Source organism: Astyanax mexicanus, chromosome 11 (assembly GCF_023375975.1).
Source record: "Astyanax mexicanus isolate ESR-SI-001 chromosome 11, AstMex3_surface, whole genome shotgun sequence".
Taxonomy (NCBI): Eukaryota; Metazoa; Chordata; class Actinopteri; order Characiformes; family Acestrorhamphidae; genus Astyanax; species Astyanax mexicanus.
Genome location: NC_064418.1, coordinates 37,823,359 through 37,846,098, shown reverse-complemented (window position 1 = coordinate 37,846,098; position 22,740 = coordinate 37,823,359). Strand labels below are relative to the sequence as shown.

The 22,740-nt window shown below is 38.5% G+C and overlaps 1 protein-coding gene across 3 annotated transcripts; it reads left to right on the top strand.

Moving 5' to 3' along the window:
• Window positions 1–249: 249 nt before the first annotated feature.
• Window positions 250–22,467, top strand: slc12a8 (solute carrier family 12 member 8). 3 transcript variants are annotated; one of them, XM_007259961.4, is made up of 15 exons: window positions 251–474; window positions 747–906; window positions 1,996–2,127; window positions 2,965–3,111; window positions 3,510–3,701; window positions 3,795–4,026; window positions 12,614–12,727; window positions 13,827–13,914; window positions 14,364–14,451; window positions 16,030–16,176; window positions 17,807–18,446; window positions 18,537–18,628; window positions 19,067–19,184; window positions 20,627–20,687; window positions 21,335–22,467. In XM_007259961.4, the coding sequence occupies exons 3-15, from the start codon at window positions 2,086–2,088 to the stop codon at window positions 21,504–21,506; spliced, it is 2,133 nt and encodes a 710-aa protein (XP_007260023.3). In that variant the 5' UTR covers window positions 251–474; window positions 747–906; window positions 1,996–2,085; the 3' UTR covers window positions 21,507–22,467. The 3 variants fall into 3 exon arrangements, with proteins under 3 accessions (XP_007260025.3, XP_007260023.3, XP_007260024.3); XM_007259963.4 differs by lacking the exon at window positions 16,030–16,176 and having other exon boundaries at window positions 250–474; XM_007259962.4 differs by lacking the exon at window positions 747–906.
• The last annotated feature ends 273 nt before the right edge of the window (window positions 22,468–22,740 follow it).

Below are 22,740 nucleotides of genomic sequence, written 5' to 3'. Positions count from 1 at the left end.
CTAATTCCATTTTTTTAGGTTGCTTATGATGAAGTGAAGTGTTAGAACACTTAAAAAGAAAACATTTGAACAGATATACCGTTTTTTTTTTGTTAGTTTACAGTACACTCTGAGCACAGTTAGCTATATGTGGTATATAAATAGCACAGTGGTTAATAATTCTCACTGTAATTTGAAAGCAGCCCAAAGCTAACAGCCCTGAGAGAGAGAGAGGGCTTAGCCAGCTCAGGCTATGCTTGAGAACACACCTTTACAAAACATTTGTTTAATGGCGTCCTGCTAAAGCACACGTAGCATTGAGGTATTCTGGTTTAATGAAGGCCTGGTTTAAGGTTAGAGAGGCTCTTTAAACTGAAACTGGAGCACGTTTGGTGCAAAGATGAAAAACAGTAGTCAGTACATTTTTAAAGAGAGTTGGTTTCAGTTTTATGTGTGGGTTTATTGTGAATAAACGTCGTCAGAAGTGGACATAAGGTAAGTTAATGCACTGCTATCTTAGCTTTAGTTAAATATAATCAAATTTAACAAAATAAACTCGTATTTTGTGGACTAATTTTTGGATTAATTTTATACCATTCGTTCTGGAAGTTTTGCTTACCAGTTACTTCAGCAGTAAAATCCACTGATGGGAGCCCCTGAAAAAAAGGGATTATTAATTAATTTAAATTTAACAGTGTTTTAAACATTGTTTTAATGTAACATACTATTATTCTAATGATGTTAACGTTATTCGTGGGGGGAAAAAGAGGCTTAACTGGTTTGGAGGCAGGCAGCTTCTCTTACTAGCCTGTCACGTGCGCACCTGTGCCATTGACGCGCACGCGCGCAGACACACCTGTCGCATCCGGGAGCCAGAGGCGTACAAGTGAGAGCAGCTCTGAACTTCATGAGGGCCAAAGTTTAAAGGTATTTGTGAATAAATACGTTTCTTTAGATGTAAACAGGCTCTATGAACATGTTGGTCATTTTGGTGAGGAGTTCTAACATCGTACTCCTGTTACAGTTTGGCTTTCTGATAAAGAAAACCTGTACAGTTAACACACTCGGTAACAAACTGGTGTTTATTAATCTTACTATCAATGTGAAGCTAAGTTACTTCAGTTTTTCACAGATTACCTTTATTTTATGTGTTCATAGTAAACCTCTGGATGTGTAAATTAATTTCAGGTGTGTTTTCTTTTGGTTTAATAGCTAATAGTTTTAGTTTGCAACTTTTACAAAGAGTTGTCTAAATATTTTAACTCTCCAGAAACACTAATATTAAGCTTTAACCCTAAATAGAATGATTTATCTTACGTACTTTTGTTTAATTTGACTAATTAAGCCTTCACTGATATCAGAATATTCTTATTACTGTTATTTCAGACTTCTCTGTTGTCTCTGTTTGGCCTTAGAGTTATTTAATATTCTAGAGCAGTTAATATACAATGGTTCACTCTGGGAATTTAAGTTTACTTACTGAGAAGAGCCCACGTGAATGAACTAGTATGTTAAAACTAGTAGCCTTAAAAAAATTAGAGACCACTTCAGTTTCTAAATCAGTTTTTCTGATTTTGCTAGTTTTCACAGTTTTCATGCAATTTGGCATGTTCTCCTCCACCAGTCTTACACACTGCTTTTGGATAACTTTATGCCACTCCTGGTGCAAAAAATTCAAGCAGTTTAGCTTGGTTTGATGGCTTGTGATCATCCATCTTTCTTATAATTATATTCTAGAGGTTTTTAATTTGGTAAAATCAAAGTGGTCTCTTATTTTTTTCCAGAGCTGTATCTGAATATCTTTATATGCAATTTTAATTTTAATTTAATCCTTTTTCTCTTTTCTAAAAACAAGACCTACAACTCCAATTAAGGCTGTTTTGGGACAGTGGTATCAAAAGCACTATTCAGTTTTATTCTCTGAAATGAAATACTCTTCAGATTGCGTAGCTTTTCTCTCAGCAGGTAGATTTACTGACAACTTAACAGGTTTGCTTTCCTTCTTTTTGGACACAGATCAGGCCACACTCAGGCCTAGGACCTGGATCCCATACAGGTTCTGATGAGAACAGTGCTACACTGCTGAGGTCTTGGACAGGAGGCACTATGAGCAACAACGTTCAAGAGTTATTTCATGAAAATGCTCAGGTGCAGTTTTATCATGTTATCTTTATTGAAGAAGAAAAAAAAAAAACCTTTGTGGATTTACACTGACATGCCACATGTCATGGGACAGGAAATTGTATTGGGTCTAATGATTTGTGCCATGTCCCACGGAAGCTAAAGAATGCTGTATTGACCTGTGGGATATGCATTTGGGGTCTCCTGCTTTTGAATGTGGGTGCAATTTATGCAGAAGTTTGCATGAACAATTCTAGTCAAAAGCAGCTGGTCATGATAATTAGCGCCCACTCCACTGTCCACTGTGGGCAGTAATGCCTTCTAAAATGTGACACTGTGGATTAAGGTGTGTTAAATATTGGCACAACTTTGTTAATGGAATGTCCCATCTATCTGGCACCCGCTATCAAACCTCACTTTAGCTCTAATAATTCAAAACACCTTGCCATGAGCATGCTGACCAGGTATTGACCTCACTCACTACACCACACCACTTATACAAGTGTGGGTCGATATCAGCAGAAAGGGAAAAAAAGAAGTACAATCTTATCCAGTAACCATTTCATCCTGAAAGAGGCAAAACTGGCACTGTGTGATATGTTTTTAAGATTTTAGCTATGTTTCATTCTGTGTAGTTATAGTGATAGAGCAGTGAGCCTACTTTTAATGCTTAACTTGCAAAAAGTTGATGAAGATGTTAAAGCTTAGTTAGAATCAATATAAGGACCCAAAACTCTTTTTTTGTATTAACCAATATGTTTAGCGCAGAGCCCAGGAGCAAGTAATACCAGTTCTTGCATAATACTGCTTTAACATGTGCTCATGAAGAGTGTTTAACATCTATGTGTCTGTATGTTTATGCAGGATTCTCAGATGCATGCCCAGCCATGGTGGAAAGTGAAGCTGTTTGTATGGGAGCCTGTACTCTTTGGCACCTGGGATGGTGTCTTCACAACATGCATGATCAACATTTTTGGAGTAGTTCTCTTTCTTCGCACTGGTTGGCTTGTAGTAAGTAATGAGCCATTCTGAGTTTGCTCATTTGCTAATTCTCAATGTTTTTGAGAAAAGTATTAGCAAAAAAAAAGTATGTGTTTTTACATAGCAGACTTGCTAGTTATTATACTACTAAGAATGTATCATATCGTCCTCATAACTTGAACAAATGAACAAATTCCAGATGTTGGTCCATGTCAGAATATTTATATTTTTTTCTTTTCTTTTCTTTTTACTTATTTAATTTACCCATAGCTCTTATTTATTGGAACAACAGTGTTTTTCTTTCTGTGACATCACTGAATTAAACTTTTAAAACACTGTTATTTTCAAGACTGTGCAGTAGTGTGATGTGTCCGTGTACAACAGTAATGTGTCCGGTTTACTTGTTATTTTTATGCATATGTTTTTAGGGGAACACTGGGGTATTGCTGGGCATGCTGCTGGTGTCACTGGTGGTGCAGGTTGCTCTGGTGACGGTGATGTCGGGTATTGGGGTGTGTGAGCGCTGCAGTGTGGGCAGCGGGGGAGTTTATTCCATGATCTCCACAGTTCTCGGAGGAAGAGTTGGAGGCACTGTTGGGCTGCTCTATGTGTTTGGACAGGTGAGAAGATTATCACAATATTATCATCAACCCTGAGCAAAAAGCTCCACAGTTAACTCAGCGTGACCTTTCTCTGCACTCTCTCTCTCTCAGTGTGTGGCTGGAGCCATGTATATCACCGGCTTTGCTGAATCCATAGCTGATGTGCTGACTGTGCAGAGTGTGTGGGCTGTCAGAGGGATCTCCGTAGCCGTCCTGCTGGGTCTGCTGGGGATCAACCTGGCCGGAGTAAAATGGATCGTCCGGCTGCAGCTGGTCCTGCTGGCCATCCTGGCGGTATCCACTCTGGATTTTGTTATTGGAACGTTTAGCCACCTGGATCCAGGTTAGTGATCGAATGCTGAGCAAAGCACTAAAGTAATGTAAAAAAGTAAAAAAAAAAGATTAATTTGGCTTCAGCAACATGCTGAATTTTTCTAATCTGTGTAGGATAGGGGAATTATTCTCTCCTTTGTCTGTTTTTCTTGTATCTGCTTCCTTATGTTTTAGCTCTCAGGTATCTAAGCTCAGCTGTCTTTCTCGCAGTTCACCAGTAGGGGTCAGTCTCGGATTGCTGATTAATTGCTAGTTTTTTTTTTTGCTCAATACTAGAAGGCAGTACATATGTATTTGGACATTTACACAAGTCGCGCTGTTTTGAATGGGTTCTCCTTCTGGGTTCTCCTTTACTCTGTGACTATGAACATGATGTGTATGAATTCCTACATATGTTAAATGAATAATATATTAAAGACTATACATTTCACTCATGGCATTTAATTAAAAAAACTAGTAATAAGACATTATGCTGCTTAAATATGTTTGACACATTAATGCCATTGGTTCAAGAGAAAGAAAATACATCTAAAGATTATTTTAAGCTTCTGCAATGTCACAAGATCCCCAGTGTTGTATTAATTTTTCACCAAGATCTTGCAGCAGCATTGATGATGGTAGAGTCTGACCGCTGCACAAAGTCTTCTCCAGCACATCCCAAAGACTCTCAATGAGGCTAAGGTCTGGACTCTCTGGTGAACAATCCATGTGTGAAAATGATGATCTCATGCTCCCTGAATCACTCTTTCACAATTCCAGCCCCATAAATCCTGGCATTGTCATCTTGGAATATGCCCGTGCCATCAGGGAAGAAAAAAAAATCTATTGATGGAATAACCTGGTCTATATTCAGTATATTCAGGTAGTCAGCTGACCTCATTCTTTTAGCACATACTGTTGCTGAACCTAGACCTGACCAGCTACAGCATCAATCCCACATCATTTACTTAGTTAAATCCAGACGGCGACTTTTATTTTGGCAGTGTATATTTATGTCATTTTTATTGCTGCATGCTTTTAAATGTTAGGTTTTGCTTAGAGTTGTCAGATAAGTTGGATACTATTAATTGGAGTTCTACTCCAACTTAATCTTGTTCATGGGATTATTTTAACCCAGCATCAGTTGTATTCTGTAGTGTACTATATGTGTTAAGGTTACACCGTCACAGGTATGGCTGCACAATATATATGTTAGCATCATCATCGCAGTTTGTGAAAACATAGCGATGCTGTAGTCACATAACACATATAAAACCATACTACTTGCTGCAACCTAATACAAAAGAAAGCTTTGTGCTGTTCTTGTTGTCTGACATTTCTACCATAGGCAGATTATATTTGCCTATGGAAGATTGTATTTAGTTTTTTTTTTTAAACAGAAATCTGCTGTTTGGTGGAAAAAACTTTCTGTATTATTGATATTGCAATATATATTGTAGAGACTTTTTCCAGTTTAGTGCAGCGCTTGTTGCATGTTTTATTGCTAAGTAGAGATCTGAGCATTGTAAACTGGTGTGGCTGTAAAGGAGTAGCTAGATGTCTTGCTGAGTGGAGGGAGCGGTGTTACACTTGAAAGGCCACTGTGCGTCCTGTGTGCTGTTTACTCAGAAGTCTTGTGGGCTGTTGTGTGTTGAAGGAAGGGGCTGAACTCTAAAGGACAGGGCCAGTATGTACTTTCACACTGGCCCTTCAGGAAGTCCATCCTAATGCTTCCTGTTCTCCTGATTACTGGCTTCCTGTCCGGAGTGGAGAAAAGACTTCCATAGAGATGATTCCCTCTGCCTCTCTCACTCACTTGCTCGCTTTCTCTCTCACACACTCCTTTTCACTCTCACTTATTCTACCTCACTTTAGTTTACTCTCTCACTTTCTCTGTTCCTCTTTGTTTCTCTCTTTGTCTGTCCGTCTGTTTATGTCTGTCTAGCTCTCCGTCTCCTTCCCGCTCTCTCTTCCTCTTACTCTGCCTCTTTCTCATGCTCGCTCTCTTTCTCTTACTCTTTTTTTTTTCTTTTTGTCTTTCTTGCATTCTTTTACTCAGTGTCTTTATTCATTCTTCCTCTCTCTTTATGTATTTTATTGAGATTTTAAGTGATAGACCAACACAAATTAGCACATAATTGTGAAGTGGAGCAAAAATCATACATGGTTTTAAAAATTTTAATCTAATAAAAATCTAAAAAGTGTGATGTGCAAAACTATTTAACCCTCCTATATCAATACGTAGTAGAGCCACCTTTCACTGCAATTACAGCTGCAAGTTTTTTGGGGTATGTCTCTACCAGCTTCGCACATCTAGAGACTGAAATCTCTAGATTAAATGCACATTCTTTGATCAAAACCATTCCACTGTAGCTCTGGCTGTATGTTTAGGGTCATTGTCTTGCTGGAAGGTGAATATCCTTCCGAGTCTTGAGTCTTCTGTTGCCTTCAATAGGTTTTCTTACCAGATTGGCATATATCTCTCTCCATCCATGTTACCCTCAACTCTGACCAACTTCCCTGTCCGTGCTGAAGAAAAGCATCCCCACAGCATGATGCTGCCACCACCATGTTGGCATGGGATGGTGTGTTCAGGGTAATGAGCAGTGAGACTTTTCCACCACACATATCACTTTGCATTTAGGTCAAAAACTTCAACTTTGGCCTCATTTAACCACTGCACAGAATCCATGGGATGCTCAAAGCTTGTTTATATAACATAACCCTGCTTTAAACTTCTCCGCAACTTTATTTTGGACTTGTCTGGTGAGTTGCTTGGTCTTCATGATGCTGTTTGCTCACTAGTGTTCTCGAATAGGCCCCTGAGGCCTTCACAGTACAGGTGTATTTATACTGAGACTAAATTACTAAGTACTTCTGAAAGCAATTGATTGCACTGGATTTTATTTTGAGGTTTTAGACTAAAGAATACTTTTGCACATCACACTTCTTAGATTTTTATTTTATTAACATTTTGGATTTTTTTTTTGATGTGTCAAGTCTCATAACAAATCAAATTATGCTATTTTGCTTGTTTAGAATCTGCTCCCATTCGTGGTAGCCTACCTTATCTAAAGTTTATTAGCGTAACTTTAGTGAATGGAAAACATGGCTTGTTTCTTCAGAAATTTTGAAATTGCGCAGAGCTTTTGCACAATGTTTGAATGGAAACATGGCTTTTTCTTCTGTCTCTCTCCTTCTCTCTCTCTCTCTCTCTCTCTCTCTCTCTCTCTCTCTTTTTTTTTAAAGTAGTGCTGAAATCCTACAAATGTGAAACGTTATACCTCTGACTACTGTTTCTGCTGGTGCCCCCGTGCTCATGTCCCACACGTCTGTTTAACTCCTTTAGAAGCTGGGATTGGGCCCAGGTTCTTAGTTTGGGTTGGTATGGGAAATGGAAGTTCCTGGTTTGTCCAGGTTTTTCCAATTAGGCCTTGTGGTAGCGGGGTGATATCACAGCTGGCACGCAGCCAGTGGGTTTCATGGCCCACGGCAGGCGCCGCATGGGCGGCTTACCTGCTTGTGGCAGGAAAAGGGGGCTGCCATGCAGATGTGTTTACAATTCGATAAGGCTGTTAATCAGAGAGTCAAGGCCGCCCTGCCGGCACGGACGCAGCACAGTGACCTCTGCTGACACTCCTACAGAGAGTCTGGAGCTCTCTCAGTCATGCTGGGTGGCCCTACAACCATGGACATGAATCTCCAGTCTCTTTGTAAACTGCTCATCCTGCTACCTGCACTTATCAGCTTACAGCCACACTTGTGCTGGGTCATCCTTAAAATGTTATGGGTGGAAAACATGAGGAAGTTATGAGCGATATCCTCCGGAGATTTCCTCTCCATTTCATACCATTGCAGTGAGCGCACACTTGTTCTAGAGGCCAGATTGGGAGGGGGAATAATACACGCTCACACTTTCTATCCAGGGAATTTGATCCTCATTTCTCTTCTTTTTATTCTTTAATTATTATAGTGGTATTTATATATAATATACAGCAGCTCCTGCAGTGCGGTCAGTGAACCTGTTATTGACCCCAATTAATGCCTCAGACATGTTTTAAAAACTTTTTTTTCCTACAAAAGTGTTTTTATATTGGATATAAAATAGACTGAACTATTTCTGTCCGATGTGTTGCCTGGTGAAATACTGATTTCTAGGTCAGAAAGCTGAATTTCTAATCAAATTTTGAATATTCTCTTGTAAGCCACGTAAGAAACTAACTTGCAGAGTTTTAGCCTGGACAGGAAACTCGTGTGCAATCACGGCTTTGAGTTTAGGGTGTTAACTGGACTCACCCACATATTTGGCCATGGACAAAAGAACAGGCAGGAAGTAGATCAGAGCCCTTTGCTCGAAGCCTCCACATCATCATGTCCTGATGCACGACTTCAGATTAGAAGGGTGCTATATATAATCAGTCTGACTTTGGAGGATATCTGAGAGCTTTGTGTTCACAGATCTACTCTTGTGTGATATACAGTATGTCATCCCTGCAAAAAAAAAAAAAAAAAAATCAGCTGGTCATCCAGAGAAATCGTACACATTGCAGGGCAACAGCTAGTCAACTGAACACCAAGCCAACTGAGCAATTCAAACAGCTTGTTGTTTATCAAAATCAAGCTCAAATGGTTGTTGAATTAATAATTATACTAAATTGAGGTCATATTGCCCAAGACTAGCAAGACGGCTCTCGTGATTTAACTATGCCAAAGAAAATACAGTTTGACATTGTAAGACTCCTTTATGGAGCTTTATTTTTTATGCCCAGTCATATTTGCCTTTTTAAAAGAACAAATGTAAGCCAAAACAGTGCATCTTTAAAATACTTTTACATGAGAATGTCTGTCTGTTGGTCCATTAATTAAGGTCAGATGGAGGTTTGAAACTCTGTAGCAGAAAGATGTATATGTTTATGCACGAGTGTAAATCATATTATGGAAAGGAAAATAAGGACAAATAAATTGTGTAAAAACACTTCTTCTTATTATTATTTATCCGCTTTTTTCCTGAGTATTCTCTTGCTCCACAGCTGCTGCATAAAATCACACTAGCCGCTGTTGATATTGTTTGGAAAATCATGGAATTCAGAGAATCCAAGAAAGCAGTTTTGTTTTCATATTTGCAAGCAGTGGTTGTAAGTGGTTCTGCAGCTTAAAGAGTGCAGAAGTACCGTGACCGCAAGCACAGGCCTGGATCATGAAATCTCTGTCTTCCTCTCCCTCACTCCTTCACTCACTCCATTTTTTTCTGTCGCTTTCTTTTTCTCTCTCCCTCCTACTTAGAGCTGTGACTTGGAAGGCTAGGAACAGGCAGGGCTTCTGAAAGGGTGGTGACTTCCTTTTGGAAAAACATGTCATTAATTCAAGAGAATGCATTCTTTCCCATCACAAGATAACCGAGAGGGAAATGGTTCAGGCGCTCGCGTAGCCAAGCTTTCTTTCGCGCTCGCTGTGCGAGAGTGCATATTTTACACAGGTGAAGTTTCTCTCAAGACTTATCGAGTTCATACAAACTAATGACTGCATCACTGTCTCACTGTTCAAACCACTGTGGCTTTTAAACACATCTGATGACAGCTTGCTGATTAATTCTACACTCTTTGCATGGAATAAAAGCAGAATCCTTTTTGCTGATCTACAGAAACTTTTTAGTGGTTCATTTAAGATTATTATAGTGATGTAACTTTACTATATATATTTTTGAATAATGAAATAGTATTGTAATATTCCATATTTTTTAAAATGGTCAAGTGATATATTAAAGACATTTAGGACACTGGGACCATGTTGCTCTTACGCTGCTAAAAGCCATTGGATAGACGTGTAAATTGTTCTATAAGAACTGAGGATCTCCTCAATACGCTTTAAATGTCTAATTTCATATTTTTTTTCATTCATTTTAAAATGTCTAGTTGTGGACTCTAGTATGAATGAATGCCATGTAAGCTGTTTTTTTGTGAAAAAAGTGCTCCAGTGATCTGGTATAACGCTGCTTTAGTCCCGTGGAGGGGTGGATGGGGCAGAGATAGGATTTCTTATCTTGCTTATGAATATTGATACATGCCAACATATCGCCTTTATTTGGCTAACAGCACTGTGGCACCAGGAGGCGGACAACAGTAAAGACAGTAAAGACAATAAAGACATTTTTACACAAATAACAGTCTTTGCAATGTCATATGTTACTTTATTTTGCAGTTCAGACTCTGACGTTTTTTGGGGCTATTAGCCTCTTTAAAAACACGAAATCCACCAGAGATCCTATATAAACTATAGGTACACACAGAAGTGGGTAGTCCAGGTCCAGAAAGTAAAAATCCACCTGGGGTAAACAGAACTGTTCTAAAAATACACCTTGCTATCTCAATTGTACTTCACTGGTGGTGTTCCATAGACACATTCTAACCATTTGTTCCTTAGCTCTGAGTTACTGGGCAAAGCATAAAACACTGATCTGTTATTTGCACAAATAACAAGAACAAACTGCCATGTTGTTCTTAGCGCTGTTATCTCCTGTCTGACAAGACGTGCCTGGCTGTCTGCCTTCAGCACTAAATCATGGGTTGATGTAGACACAATGCTTTTCCTGATTGATTCGTTTTTCTGAATTTTTTTTTTTACTAGCTACTGCAGACAATGGAGGTTTAGAAAGGGGTTTGTGTGCAGCATGCATATACAACTCAGAGGGACCTACTGTATTTTACAAAGAACAAGAAAAAGTGGATTTTAGAGGAAGGACACCCTTTGAAAAAAGGATGCAGTAAGAAAATTTCTCGAACTCTATTTGTAACATTTCAAATCATGCAAATTTAGGATCATGATATTATTATTTATTTTTTTACCATGTATCACTTGCATTCTGTCATGAATGAGAGATATGTTATCAGTGCTTGACTTCATTATAGGTTTCATTGTTCCATTCAGTGTAAACAGACTAGCATAGTGTAACCCACTCGTCACAGTTAAGATACAGTATCTCCCACGGCTGCTGGTGTAAATGTTCCTTCGGTGCGTGTTCACGGCCTGTTTTGTTTGCCTGTGAACTCGCACAGAGTTCAGCCCAGTATTCACTCTGTCATGTCCGCAGTATGGCCCTATTGAACTAGGCGCCTTGTTTCTAGATGTTGGGCCTAGCCCTGTTCTTGCACACATCTTGGCAGTGGCTTCAACTTCCCCCACAACCCCACATACACCGCACCCCCTGGATACTTACATAAGGCCCTCGGATGGTCGGCCACAGACACAGACATGCAGGGCCCTGCCCATGCGGTCAGAAGAGTGCAGCTCCAGCTGGCCAGACATATTTCACACCATAGTCAGAGTAATCTTCCCTAGGTTCTGTGGAGCCCCAGGGAACCCTCATTCTTACCAGTGTGTGTGTGTGATGCGGTGTTATATCCATTATAGGTCCAGAATATAACAACATTTTGTGTGGTAACTGTACACAGGAGTAAAGAAATTATCTTTCAGTAAGAAATATGGCTGCTCATTGTAACAATGGACACTGTGTCTGTCAGGAGGATATGCCTAATTTCATATACAGTGAAGTAAATTGAAAAAATACAGTTAACTGAAGGCAACAAAGACTTCAAACATTTAATATCCTATAATTGAACCCCCCCCCCCCCTTCTTTATGTGTTTCTTCCCTTAATTCTGTATTTTTTTCTTGCAAAGAAGAAAATGATAAATAAATAAGTGGGGGCAAAAAGAAGATTAGAGTAAATTAAATTACATTAGACAGATATTTATCTGCCTCTGTTAGACATATCACAGAAAATTAGAACAGTGTGGGGAAAAAAAGAGTTTTCTTTTGCATCAAGCAGCAAAAAGGTTAAATAAAAAAAAACAACAAAATGTATTTTAAATTTGTATTACATGACATTGTGCATGCTCACATTAGGATGATTATACTAAAACAACATATTAGACAGGCCTACATTGTATAATCTTTTAAAATCTACATTTGTAATGCAAATATGAATTGGCAGTCAAGAACAAATTCACATACAATGATGTATACTTACACTGAGCATTTGATTGGAGTGTTGAATGCGTTCAAGATAGGGATGATCTAAATACTCTGCCACCAAAATTATTCGTCCAACAAAAAAAATGGTATTTAGCCAAATAAGTGAAAAGACCAAATAATTCATACCAAACAGTGACGTTTTTCATGGGATTTTTGTCATATTGCGCTTTTTTGGAGTGTCTGTTGGAATGTTAAAAAGTATAGAGTGTAATGTTTATTAAATATTGTTTATTGTAGTTTTGTAAGTACACTTTCTTATGAAAAGCAAGGCAAATATGTTTATAGATTTAGTGTAGATATAGTGTTTGGTTCAGTTCGTTGCTTTCCTAATTTAAAATCATACATCATTACAAAGAACACCAATAAATAAGCAGTTTTTGAAATAAAGGTTTTTGAAAATGTAGCTGTATCAGAGCCTGTCCTTCAGACATAAACACCATTGTTAACTTTGTTTTTGTTCAATGGCCCTGACTTTTGTCGTACACCACTCAATAATGCTTCAGCATGATATTATTATAAACATTAGTTTAACATAATAGTTAGGGCTGGCATTGTTCTGGTCTGATTGTGTATTGTTTTTTTCTTCAGAGCATGGTTTCATCGGCTATTCGGACGAGGTCTTGAGGAAGAACACTCTGCCAGACTACACGGCTGGAGAGACTTTCTTCACTGTGTTTGGGGTTTTCTTTCCAGCTGCTACAGGTGACTGTGTTTCACTCTGTAATGCAATTAATAAAGTGTACACCGTAGGGGAAGCATATTAACATCCACTTTATTTATATAAGAAGGTCTTAACCATGACCTAATTCCTCCACACAGCTGAAGTACAAACATTATTATAAGATGGTGGAAAGATAAGTATTATTCTGTGGACTGAGGCATGATACGGTTATAATATTTGCACTTTAAATTGTATTACCAATTACAGAAGAAGTTCATCTGTAGTTACTGAGCCAGCTACATTTAAACAGACCTAATGTGTCAGATGTATTAATGTGTGAGGTTGCAGATCTCAGATCAGTTTTATATCTTTGTGAAAACAACTTTATGCACATGGCGGGTGGATCCTGTGAACTTTACACAGAAAGTAGCTGCAGTTTCCTCTCATCTGCACATTTGTGTCTTCTGTGAAATGCATTCAAATAAAAAAACACATATAATAGTCAGTTAACAAATAAAACCATTGACTTTAGTGAGCGATTTGGCTGTAGTTGATTAGTTTTAATTAGTTTTGAGGGATTTTTTTTTATTTTATGTTGCTCAAAGTTTAACATTGAGGACTCTTAAATTTATCCCTCTTCAAAGTTGCCTCAGCCAGTCCCCCTTCACTTTAACAAGCTTGTTTTTAAATCCTTTTAAATGTTATATATCTTTTTATTAGTAAAATACACCTATGTGTAAGGTGTTCTGTTGTGAGTGAGATTAAACACTGGCCAGCACGCTCATGACAAAGTGCCATTAGTTCCACAGTGTCACATGTGCACTGGAACTGTGTCATAGAAGGCATAACCGCTCACAGTGGGCAGTGCAGTTGGTGGAAATGATAATGACCAGTTTCAGTGTGAACAGACAAGGCAGAAATCACATCCACATTCAATACTACACATGCATGTTTATGGGTTTTTTTGTCTCATGACATGTCAATGTATAATCTTAAACTGTATGTCAAATCAAAGTACCTTCATTATTTAACTTTAGCCCAACAAAAGCACATCACAAACATTGCACCCTGTTTCCAAAAATGTTGTCTTAAGCATTGCCTGATCTGTGTTTTTTGCGTGTATGTTGTGTTTGTGTGTAGGTGTGATGGCAGGGTTCAATATGAGCTCAGATCTCCAGAAGCCAGAACATAACATCCCTGTGGGAACCCTGGCAGCTATCTTCACCTCGTATGTATCAGCCCCCTCTTATACTACAAGTATACTGTATCAGTTAATGATTAAAATTTTTTTAACCCACATTTGCAATTAAACTATACACTGACAATTATTTTCACATGTTTAACTCATAAATACTTCTTACCTTCACATCTGTTACCCTATAATTAGTTTCATGGGTCCTAAAATGGAACCCTGTGGGACTTAATTTACCCATACTGTATTAATACATAACCATTTTTGCATTATTATTATCAACAGAATAATAATGTTTCTTACTTTTTGCTTTTAAAATACCTGTTCAAAGTGTAAATTCATAGACAAACTTGTATGCTAAACGTTTTGAGAATATAAACCATTTGCTACACAGATCAGTTGATGACTTTTATCAAGCAGATTTTGATACATTATTGCCATGTGTGGAACTGTGGTTGAAATTGTGTTTTTTGTATTATTTGCAGATGGTTCCTGTATCTTGTCTTTGTATTCTTGCTGGGAGCCATCTGCACCAGAGATGCCCTGCGCTATGATTTCTTAATAGCGGAAAAGGTAATGTGCCGATATCCTCAACTTCAAAGGGTTTAGGGTCACTTGGGATGTCACTCCTCTCCAGCATTTGAACAGCCTACAGAATTATTGTAGGCAATAGAAGGAATTACACAGCTTCCAGGTGGTGGTGCAGCACATTCACTGCATATTTTGGGGTTTCCCCTGCTCAACATATAATGCTGAGTCATGTGTTTCGATCCAGAGAAAAACAAGCTCATGTGTCACAGTATTCAAGAATTGTGATTGAGCAGCACTGCCTTATGTCTGTGCAGTAGAGTTTGAATAATTGCTTAGTGACCTAATTTGTGTGTTTTATACACAAAAATATATATTAAATCAGGTGAGCTGGTGTAAATAGGATTTAGACATCCAGAGGAAATCTGAACTCAAACTTTGCTCTTCTTAATTAGAAATAATTATATTAAACTGTACTTATGTTTACTTGTAATGTTTGCAGTAATGTGATATGTTCTTTTTTTATTTTGTTTATGCAGATACATTCCGATTTGAACAAGCAAAATTTAATTTGTGCTTTAACTCCCAATCCAAATGTTAACTACAGAGTCTGAGCAACCTTAATGCAATTTATATGAATTTAATTTAAATATATTCCTCAGGACATAGATTCTATCTCACAAAGGTCTCTGAGTTCATGCTGCATGTGCTGCAGATGCCATAAGAGCAGCTGGTATGAAAATATTACATAGTATCAATACTTACAATAGGTCTAGCTTGGATTTGACCTCTGTAGGCCTCACACTCCCACAGCTGCTCCATGGTGGAGGCTTCAGCTCTGTGGTGAACACCCTGCTGGAGCTTCTCGCATAACAGAAGCACTATCTGTACTGTGATATCAGATATTCATTCTGGCTTAAAGAAAAAGAAGAATTCTATCAAATTTTAACATTTCTTCACAGTCCTTATCAAGTTGATAACACCGATCCAGTGAGGGCAAAGTCAATTACATGACATACTCTAGACTCATAGACAGTTCAAACAGCATTATGTGAGAATTGTTCCTGTGAGAATTTTTTGCTCCTGGGCCATCCCTACATTTGAGGACTGTAATTCACTTACTTTACTTTTCAAATACAAATTGTGATATGAGCACCCTTTCTGGACATATTTTATACTGTATATGCTTTTTTTGAACAAGCTGAGAGATACAAAATCGCTATTTGTGAAAGTGAAAGAATCATGTGGACTGATTCAGTAGAATAATATAACAGGATTTAACACAAATATGACTTGTGTCATGCACTTCACCACAATTCTATAGTGCAATATCAGTGTTCCAGCCCAAAATGTCCATAACAGAAACTCAGTTCTCCCTATTGCAGTTAGTGGAGCATAAAAGTTATTTTGAAGTTATGTTGAGATGATTTAAAAATTAAAAACTTTTATTTCCAGTGCAGATTAATTTGGGAATGCTTGGATTAAGTCAATGACTATAGCATTTTTTTTTTCTTTTTTAAAAGTGAATGCCTATTTTTTTTTTTTTACCCACTGGATGGACATAGTTGGACTGGGTGGAGTCGAGTGCACTCTCTTCCCCTCTGTGTTTGTTTTTTTTCCCAGGTCTCCTTGGTGGGTTTCCTGTTCCTGCTGGGCCTGTATGTCTCCTCCCTGGCCTCTTGCATGGGTGGCCTCTACGGGGCCCCCAGGGTGCTACAGTGTATCGCCCAAGAGAGAGTTATCCCAGCTTTGGCTTTCTTAGGACAAGGGGTGGGTACCGCTACACTTTAGACAGTACTGGAAGGAAATCATTTTATGAGCTCATAAGACTGAGATTTTTTTTATTAAAACACAATATTAAGGTAGACTGTAGTTACAGTTCAATTCACTGATAAATTCAGCTTTATTCACAGATTTTAGGCAACATCCAGGCCACAGCATGTGGAGAACATAACATGTTTGCTTTACAAATCAAGTCCTTGTTTATCAAGCTCTTTTATGTTCATTTCAAGCAATGTAATGAACTATTTACTCCTCATGCTTAATTAGTGCCACCCTTCAGTGTGTCCAGGGAGGCAGAACAGATAATGCCCACAAAAAAGGAGGGAGTTCCTAATTATAGAGCACTAGAGTGCATGAAGGGCCAGTGTGTTGTACAATTGTGGCTTTGAAAAACGTTGCACACCCTTTCCCTCGGCCCCAGCTTGATCTGGGCTGTCTGTGTGGACTGAAAGCAGGCCCGAGACATCTTGCCCTGAATCAAAGCACCAGAACAAATGCAGGAAGCAAAGCCAGGGCCAGCCCAGGTTGACCTGGCTCTCTGCCAGGCAGTACCAGGAGTGCAGGCACGGCAGCAATCGCACTAGCTCAACCTGGATCACAGCAATTACAGTGAAGAGTAAGAGATGAAGTAGGAGAGAGATTGTGGAAAATGAGTGGCTTTAGGAGAGGCTGTTTTCTGTCAGAGTTCAGGGAAGATGTGTTTTTTTTCTGGGATGTTTTAGTTGGATGCTCATACTCTGTGATTATACAACACAGATTGGAAGAATGATAAGTAAGAGAGGGTGTGGAGGGGAAATGAAAAGGTTTGCAATGTTTAATTGCACTGTCTATTCCTATTATGTTGATGTGATTTGTGCGGTATTTAAATAACATGCTTCATAAGATGTTTGACATACCTTTCAGTTAAGAACAGGAAGCTAAAATGTACTGAATTCTTCAGCAGGCAAGTTAGCGTTCGATGCCACAGTTCAAGGCCAGAATAAGATCCGCTGGTGTCTCGTTCCCTACAAACTCTTCAAACATACACTCTCGCCCTTCATCCTTCTTATGCTCCCATTTTCAACATTCAACATGTTAAAGTTGTAAACTCGATATGCTAATGAGATCGCATCAGCTTAATCTCTTCTTGCACATGCACCAATCAACTCACTAGAATTGTACACTGATTTTAATACACTGCCAAGTCACAGCATTATGACCACCTCTTTGCTTCTACAACCATTATCCACTGACCATATCAAAGCAAGTTTTAGTTGTATAATTGCAGAATGTAGTTTGTTCTGTTCCTTTACGATCTCCCTTTCTCCCTTTTAGTTCTACAATAATCAGGACTCCATAAAACCACAGGATTATTATAGACTGACTAGTGCAAAGTATCAGTAGATAAAAAAAGGCCTCTTTGTGTTGTTTTTAACTTTTTGGTAGCCGTAGACATTGGATACCTATAAGCTAAACAAAGCATTGCAAAAGTGTCCCCACATAGCATATATCCACAGTTGATTGTAGACTTTACCATACTTGCTTTCTTTTAACTGCCATAGCATTGTTCCTCCATTGTTTTTCTAGCTTATAATCTACACATATGCCTCAAGTTTTATTTATCCTCAAACCTCTGCAGAAGGGACCCAATAAGACTCCAGTGGCGGCCATCTGTCTAACGAGCTTGATCTCCATGGCCTTCATCTTTATTGGTCAGGTCAACATTCTGGCTCCTATTGTCACCATTAACTTCATGCTGACCTACAGCTTCATTGACTATTCCTACTTCTGCGTGGCCAAGAGCTACGAGCTACAAGTTAAGGAGAGAAGGCCTCTGTTTGAAAGGCCTAGTTCTAGGAAGGCGCTGGTGATGAGTAGTCACCAGTGTTATGGCAGCAATGGTGCCATGAGAAACACAAGCAATGGCACGTTGCTAGAGTTCACAAAAGACATGAACCAGATATTTCCACTGCCCAACACAGACAGCACAGAGGAAGAGAAAGCCCCCAATCCTGCAGCCAAGGCCTGGGGCAGGAAGGCAAAAGTTCCTGCTAAAGAAACATTGAGCAGCAGTTTTGGGTTGGACCTAAACAGCAATAGTCCTTTAGAGAAGGAAAAGGACGAGAAGCAGCTTGAACAAAGCGTTGGCCTGGACGATGAGACTAGCAGCCAGATATGGCTTATGGAGTCTGAGTCAGGAGGGGAGAGGAAACTGTCCCTGCCTACTCGCGACCCTGTTGAACTGGATCAGCTTCCCAGGGAGTCGGCAGAGAAGAATGGTGAGTGTTTTGTTAGTCGAATTAAGCAAAATGTATACACTGAGGTCAAGTGTAAGCTCTAAGTATAGCAAATGTTTCATTTCTTTACAGAGCCAAAGCCAAAGCTGGAGGTATCTGGAATACGACCTCTCCCAAATTCATTATATTCCCGGTTTTGCAACCACTGGGTTTCACTAATTGGTGTAAGTGAATTCATGGAAACTGAATGTGAGGACTGATAATGGGTGCCACATGTATGGGACATTTCTATTTCTGAAGTTGTGTAGCCATTTAACTTTCCTTGCCCCACAGTGTCAGATGAGTATTGGAATACGTCATAGAAGGAAGGCATTACCACCCAGAGTGGACAGTGCAGTGTGTGGAAATGGTCGTAATAGGCTGCATCTGGCTAGAATTTCTTTATATACAAACAAGTGACTCTTCCAGAAAGAAATTACATCCACATTCAATGTAGGATTTAACTTCCATGAAACAAAGCAAACGTAGTGGGACATGCAACTAGTTTCTGTCCCATGACTTTTGGCATATCAGTCCCTCTTTTTTTTTTTACTTAAACAAATTAATTAATGTATTTTTTTATTTTGTAACACATTAAATTAATAGCTTTTTATTCTGTGCAGGTTTTGGGCTCCATCGTGATAATGTTCATCATCCAGTGGGTGTACGCCTTGGTGAATATTAGCGGTGCCCTCCTTCTTTTTCTCTACATTGGAAAAGCAAGCCCAGGTTTGCCAACAGGTAATTGTCTGAGATTTGTTAGATTACCCTGTACCCTGTAATCTGATAAGCAACCACAATTGCTGAAAATTACCCCATTGCAAAATTAATTAAGTGTTCTTTTAACATTAATTGGCTGTTTAGGTCTTTTAAAATTACTGCCAACACTTACTGTGCATGATACCTGTACAGAAATAACAGTAGTTGTACTGAAGACCTGACCATTCAGAGCAGACTCTCAGCGTTTGGTCCTGGTCAGGGCTTGGCCTGTTGTGCAGCTGTTGTGTGGGATTTTTGGAAGAGTTTGATGGTGGATTCTGGAGTTGTGTGATATATAATCTCCTCATGAAGCAGTAGCCCTTCATCTGACTCCTCTTTGCTACACAGTGGGAGACACAGGAGTTACCAGAGTTCAGGCCTGCTGTTTGAGTTGTAGCAGTTTGAAGAACAGAGTAGCAGGGGCGAATACACAAAAAGAATCAAAGACATATTGTTGTGTATATATTCATAGGAATAAAGCAAACTTTTTTGACATTTTGGAACAGGGCATGATAAATATTTTGGGTAGCAAAATTCAGATGATTTTTTATTTATTCTCCAGTCCTTTGGATTGAAGTAATCCAACATGATATCCAATACTCAAGTGCTTTACATTAAAACAACATTTAAAAGAAGTCCATCAGTATAAAATATTCTTATCTGCTAATCTACCGGAAAAAATGCTTAAACAGACAACAATAAAAACAAAAAGAATACAACACAGTCCCTGAGAAGATTCAAATGTCAGGGCAAATAGGTGGGTCTTCAAATTAGTCTTAAACTAACTTTCTAAGGTAGGGGAGAACTTTATGAAGAGTTGCAGAGTTTAGGTGCAGAGACAGAGAAAGCCCGATCACCCTGAAACCTTAGCTGGGAGCGTAGAGCGGCAAAAAAGACAGCTGGTTCAAGAGGGAGAGAATGAGGTGAGGGTAAAGGAGATCTAAAATGTAGGTTGGTGTCATACAATGTAAGGTCTTATAAACATAACATATACCTTAAACTCGATTCAGTATCTCACAGGTAACCAGTGCACAGAATTAAGTAAAGGATTGACACCCTCCCTCTACTTTTTGCGCTTCAGAAGCCTAGCTGTGTGCACATTTCTAAATTATACATGCTAAATCATGTGTCCTTGTGTGTTCTTAGCATCTCATCATCTCTATCTTTTCTATTAGTTAGACCATAGTTAATTTGATAATCTGGAAACAGAGGCTGCTGTTATTTCAAAATTAAAAACAAGCAATAAATGCAATGTGACATTCTGTAATTTTGCCTAGTACAAAATTATTACTTTGTAATTTTATTTCTAGTCTACATTGGTTGAGATTATGAAAAAATAAACTTAGACACAGAACTGCAAAGAAGGTCCCTGTACAGGTTTCCTCTGGAAGATAATCATGTACATTTTGTTATTTTTCTGGCAGGTGCAGCGGCCCGCTTTAGCTTTTTCCAATGGATAAAGAGCTTTGTAAGCAACTTGGGCAGGTAGAGTATGATAAGGTTATGTAAGATTTTTGATTCCCTTTTGTTCTTCAGGAAGCTCTTAAAGTGTCTGCTGTGGATTGATGCCTTTATACTTCGGCTTGGCTCAGTGGTAGACCTCCTCTGCCAAATTCTGCAAACCAGAATGAGTGGTTTAAATCTTTCACATAGTGGCAGAACATTGACAAATGATTTGCCTTTCTGAACTTTAAAGAAGACTATTTATCTCAGAGATAGTGTATTTGTTGAGACACCTACTGCTGCATTCACATAACCAAGCTGAAATAACCTAAACCCCTAATAATCTGCCTTAATGTGACAAAGATTTGATATTTATGAGTGTGTGGACAAGATCAAATCGGATTTTAGTTACTTTTATATGTGTAATGTGTATGCATTATTCAGCAGTATGGACACAACAGATTATGCTTGCAGCTCCTGTTGTATCTGTTTTGAAACATTATGAAAATGAACCAGTAAAATAGTAGAATCCAATCTGAGCAAAAAAATCTGAATTGATTATGAGGTTTGTAATGGGAATTTAGTCTAAGTTAATGTCTAATGCTAATCATAATGCGGGGCTGGATAAAGTAGAAACAAATTTCTTTACCAAAACATGATGATACTATTGACCTTTCTGACCCTTATAGGGAAAAACATGAGCTTCAGGACCAGATCGTGGTGACACCTTCTTTGTCAGAAGTTGGCATGGAAACCAGGCAGTTGACGGAGGAAAACGCAGACTTTGCTTTCCGGGACCGTTACCACCAATCCTCCATTATCACCACCACGGATAGGATGGTGTATCCTGAACTCTGCTGAAGGAATTTGTCTCTATTACCTCAGCCTTGCCAATAAAGTGCAATTAATTAAGCCTCTCAAATGGGACAGCTGATAAACTCTAGTTCTAATGAAATAAATCTGTATGTTTAAAACTGTAATAATTTTAGATATCTATTAATAGTGAAAAACATAGAGGATGTATTTACATTTTGGTAACTGATCACAGCATCTAGCACACAGGATCTAGTGCCAGATTAGTAGTCGTGTTCTAGTGAACATGACCAATGACCTGATTTGAACTGCAATTTTCCACTTTTTCTTTACAAATTACTGCATGATATAATTTCAGAGAAAAACGTCATTTGGATTAATAAGGTGCATTGAGAAACCTACAGATTCAGAAACCAGATTGTAGAATCCAAATGCCAAAATGTCACCACAAATAGACATTTTATTTATGTTATACACCACCAGACCTGTAAATATGACAAGTTTAATTCTATTCAGTTTCATTGGCAACTGTGCCCTTTAAAACTACAGTTAAGGTCAGACGGTTATCTTAAAAGTGTCTTAAAACATTGTCTGAGCCACTGCACTTATTTATAACGTAAAGTAAGAACTTTCTTACTTTTTGGACATCTGGATCCTATCTCTTCTGTTCTGACAAGTCACACCTCTGAGTGGAGGAAATGACTCTGAATGACTTTCTTCACATCTAAGTGACTGGATGATCCTAAGTGGAAAAAAAACTGAAATATTGCTTTAATTGCAAAATCCTCACTGACTTTTTGTTGTTTCTCTTTGATATATTGTAATTTTTTGCCTTGCAAGAAATCTGAAGTATGAGAGGGTTGGGGTAAATTTTGTTTCAGTCAAAAGAAAGTGCAATAGCTGTTATATATGTACATCATCGGCACAGTGTGTGCAATCTTTTGTTACAGCATATGCTTGTAAAGGGCTTGTGTAGGGATTGTGAAGTAAAGATAACATGTATACCTCATCTTGTTTAGCTCTTGTGTAGCCTGTGTGTTAGAACTAATGGTCTGTACTTACTCAAACTGGAAATTTATATCAGCTGATTCTTAATTCTTAGCCATGAACAATGTTGTTAATCACTTTGTATTTATTTTACTTATATTAAGTCTGGGTCCCTAATCTTTTTATATAAGTTACATCTCTGATGTTAGTCAGCTCAGTTAATACTGAAAGCTAGCACAAAAGGGGCGTGGTATGGAGCGAGAGTGGGCGGGGCTCGGATAACGGAGGGGGTGTG

Bases quoted from the DNA above. Each gene is read 5' to 3' on its own strand.
- slc12a8 (XM_007259962.4), top strand. From the start codon at position 2,086: ATGAGCAACAACGTTCAAGAGTTATTTCATGAAAATGCTCAG. The intron at 12,728-13,826 runs GTGACTGTGTTT...GTTTGTGTGTAG, and splicing joins TTTCTTTCCAGCTGCTACAG to GTGTGATGGCAGGGTTCAAT. The intron at 18,629-19,066 runs GTAAGTGAATTC...TATTCTGTGCAG, and splicing joins ACTGGGTTTCACTAATTGGT to GTTTTGGGCTCCATCGTGAT.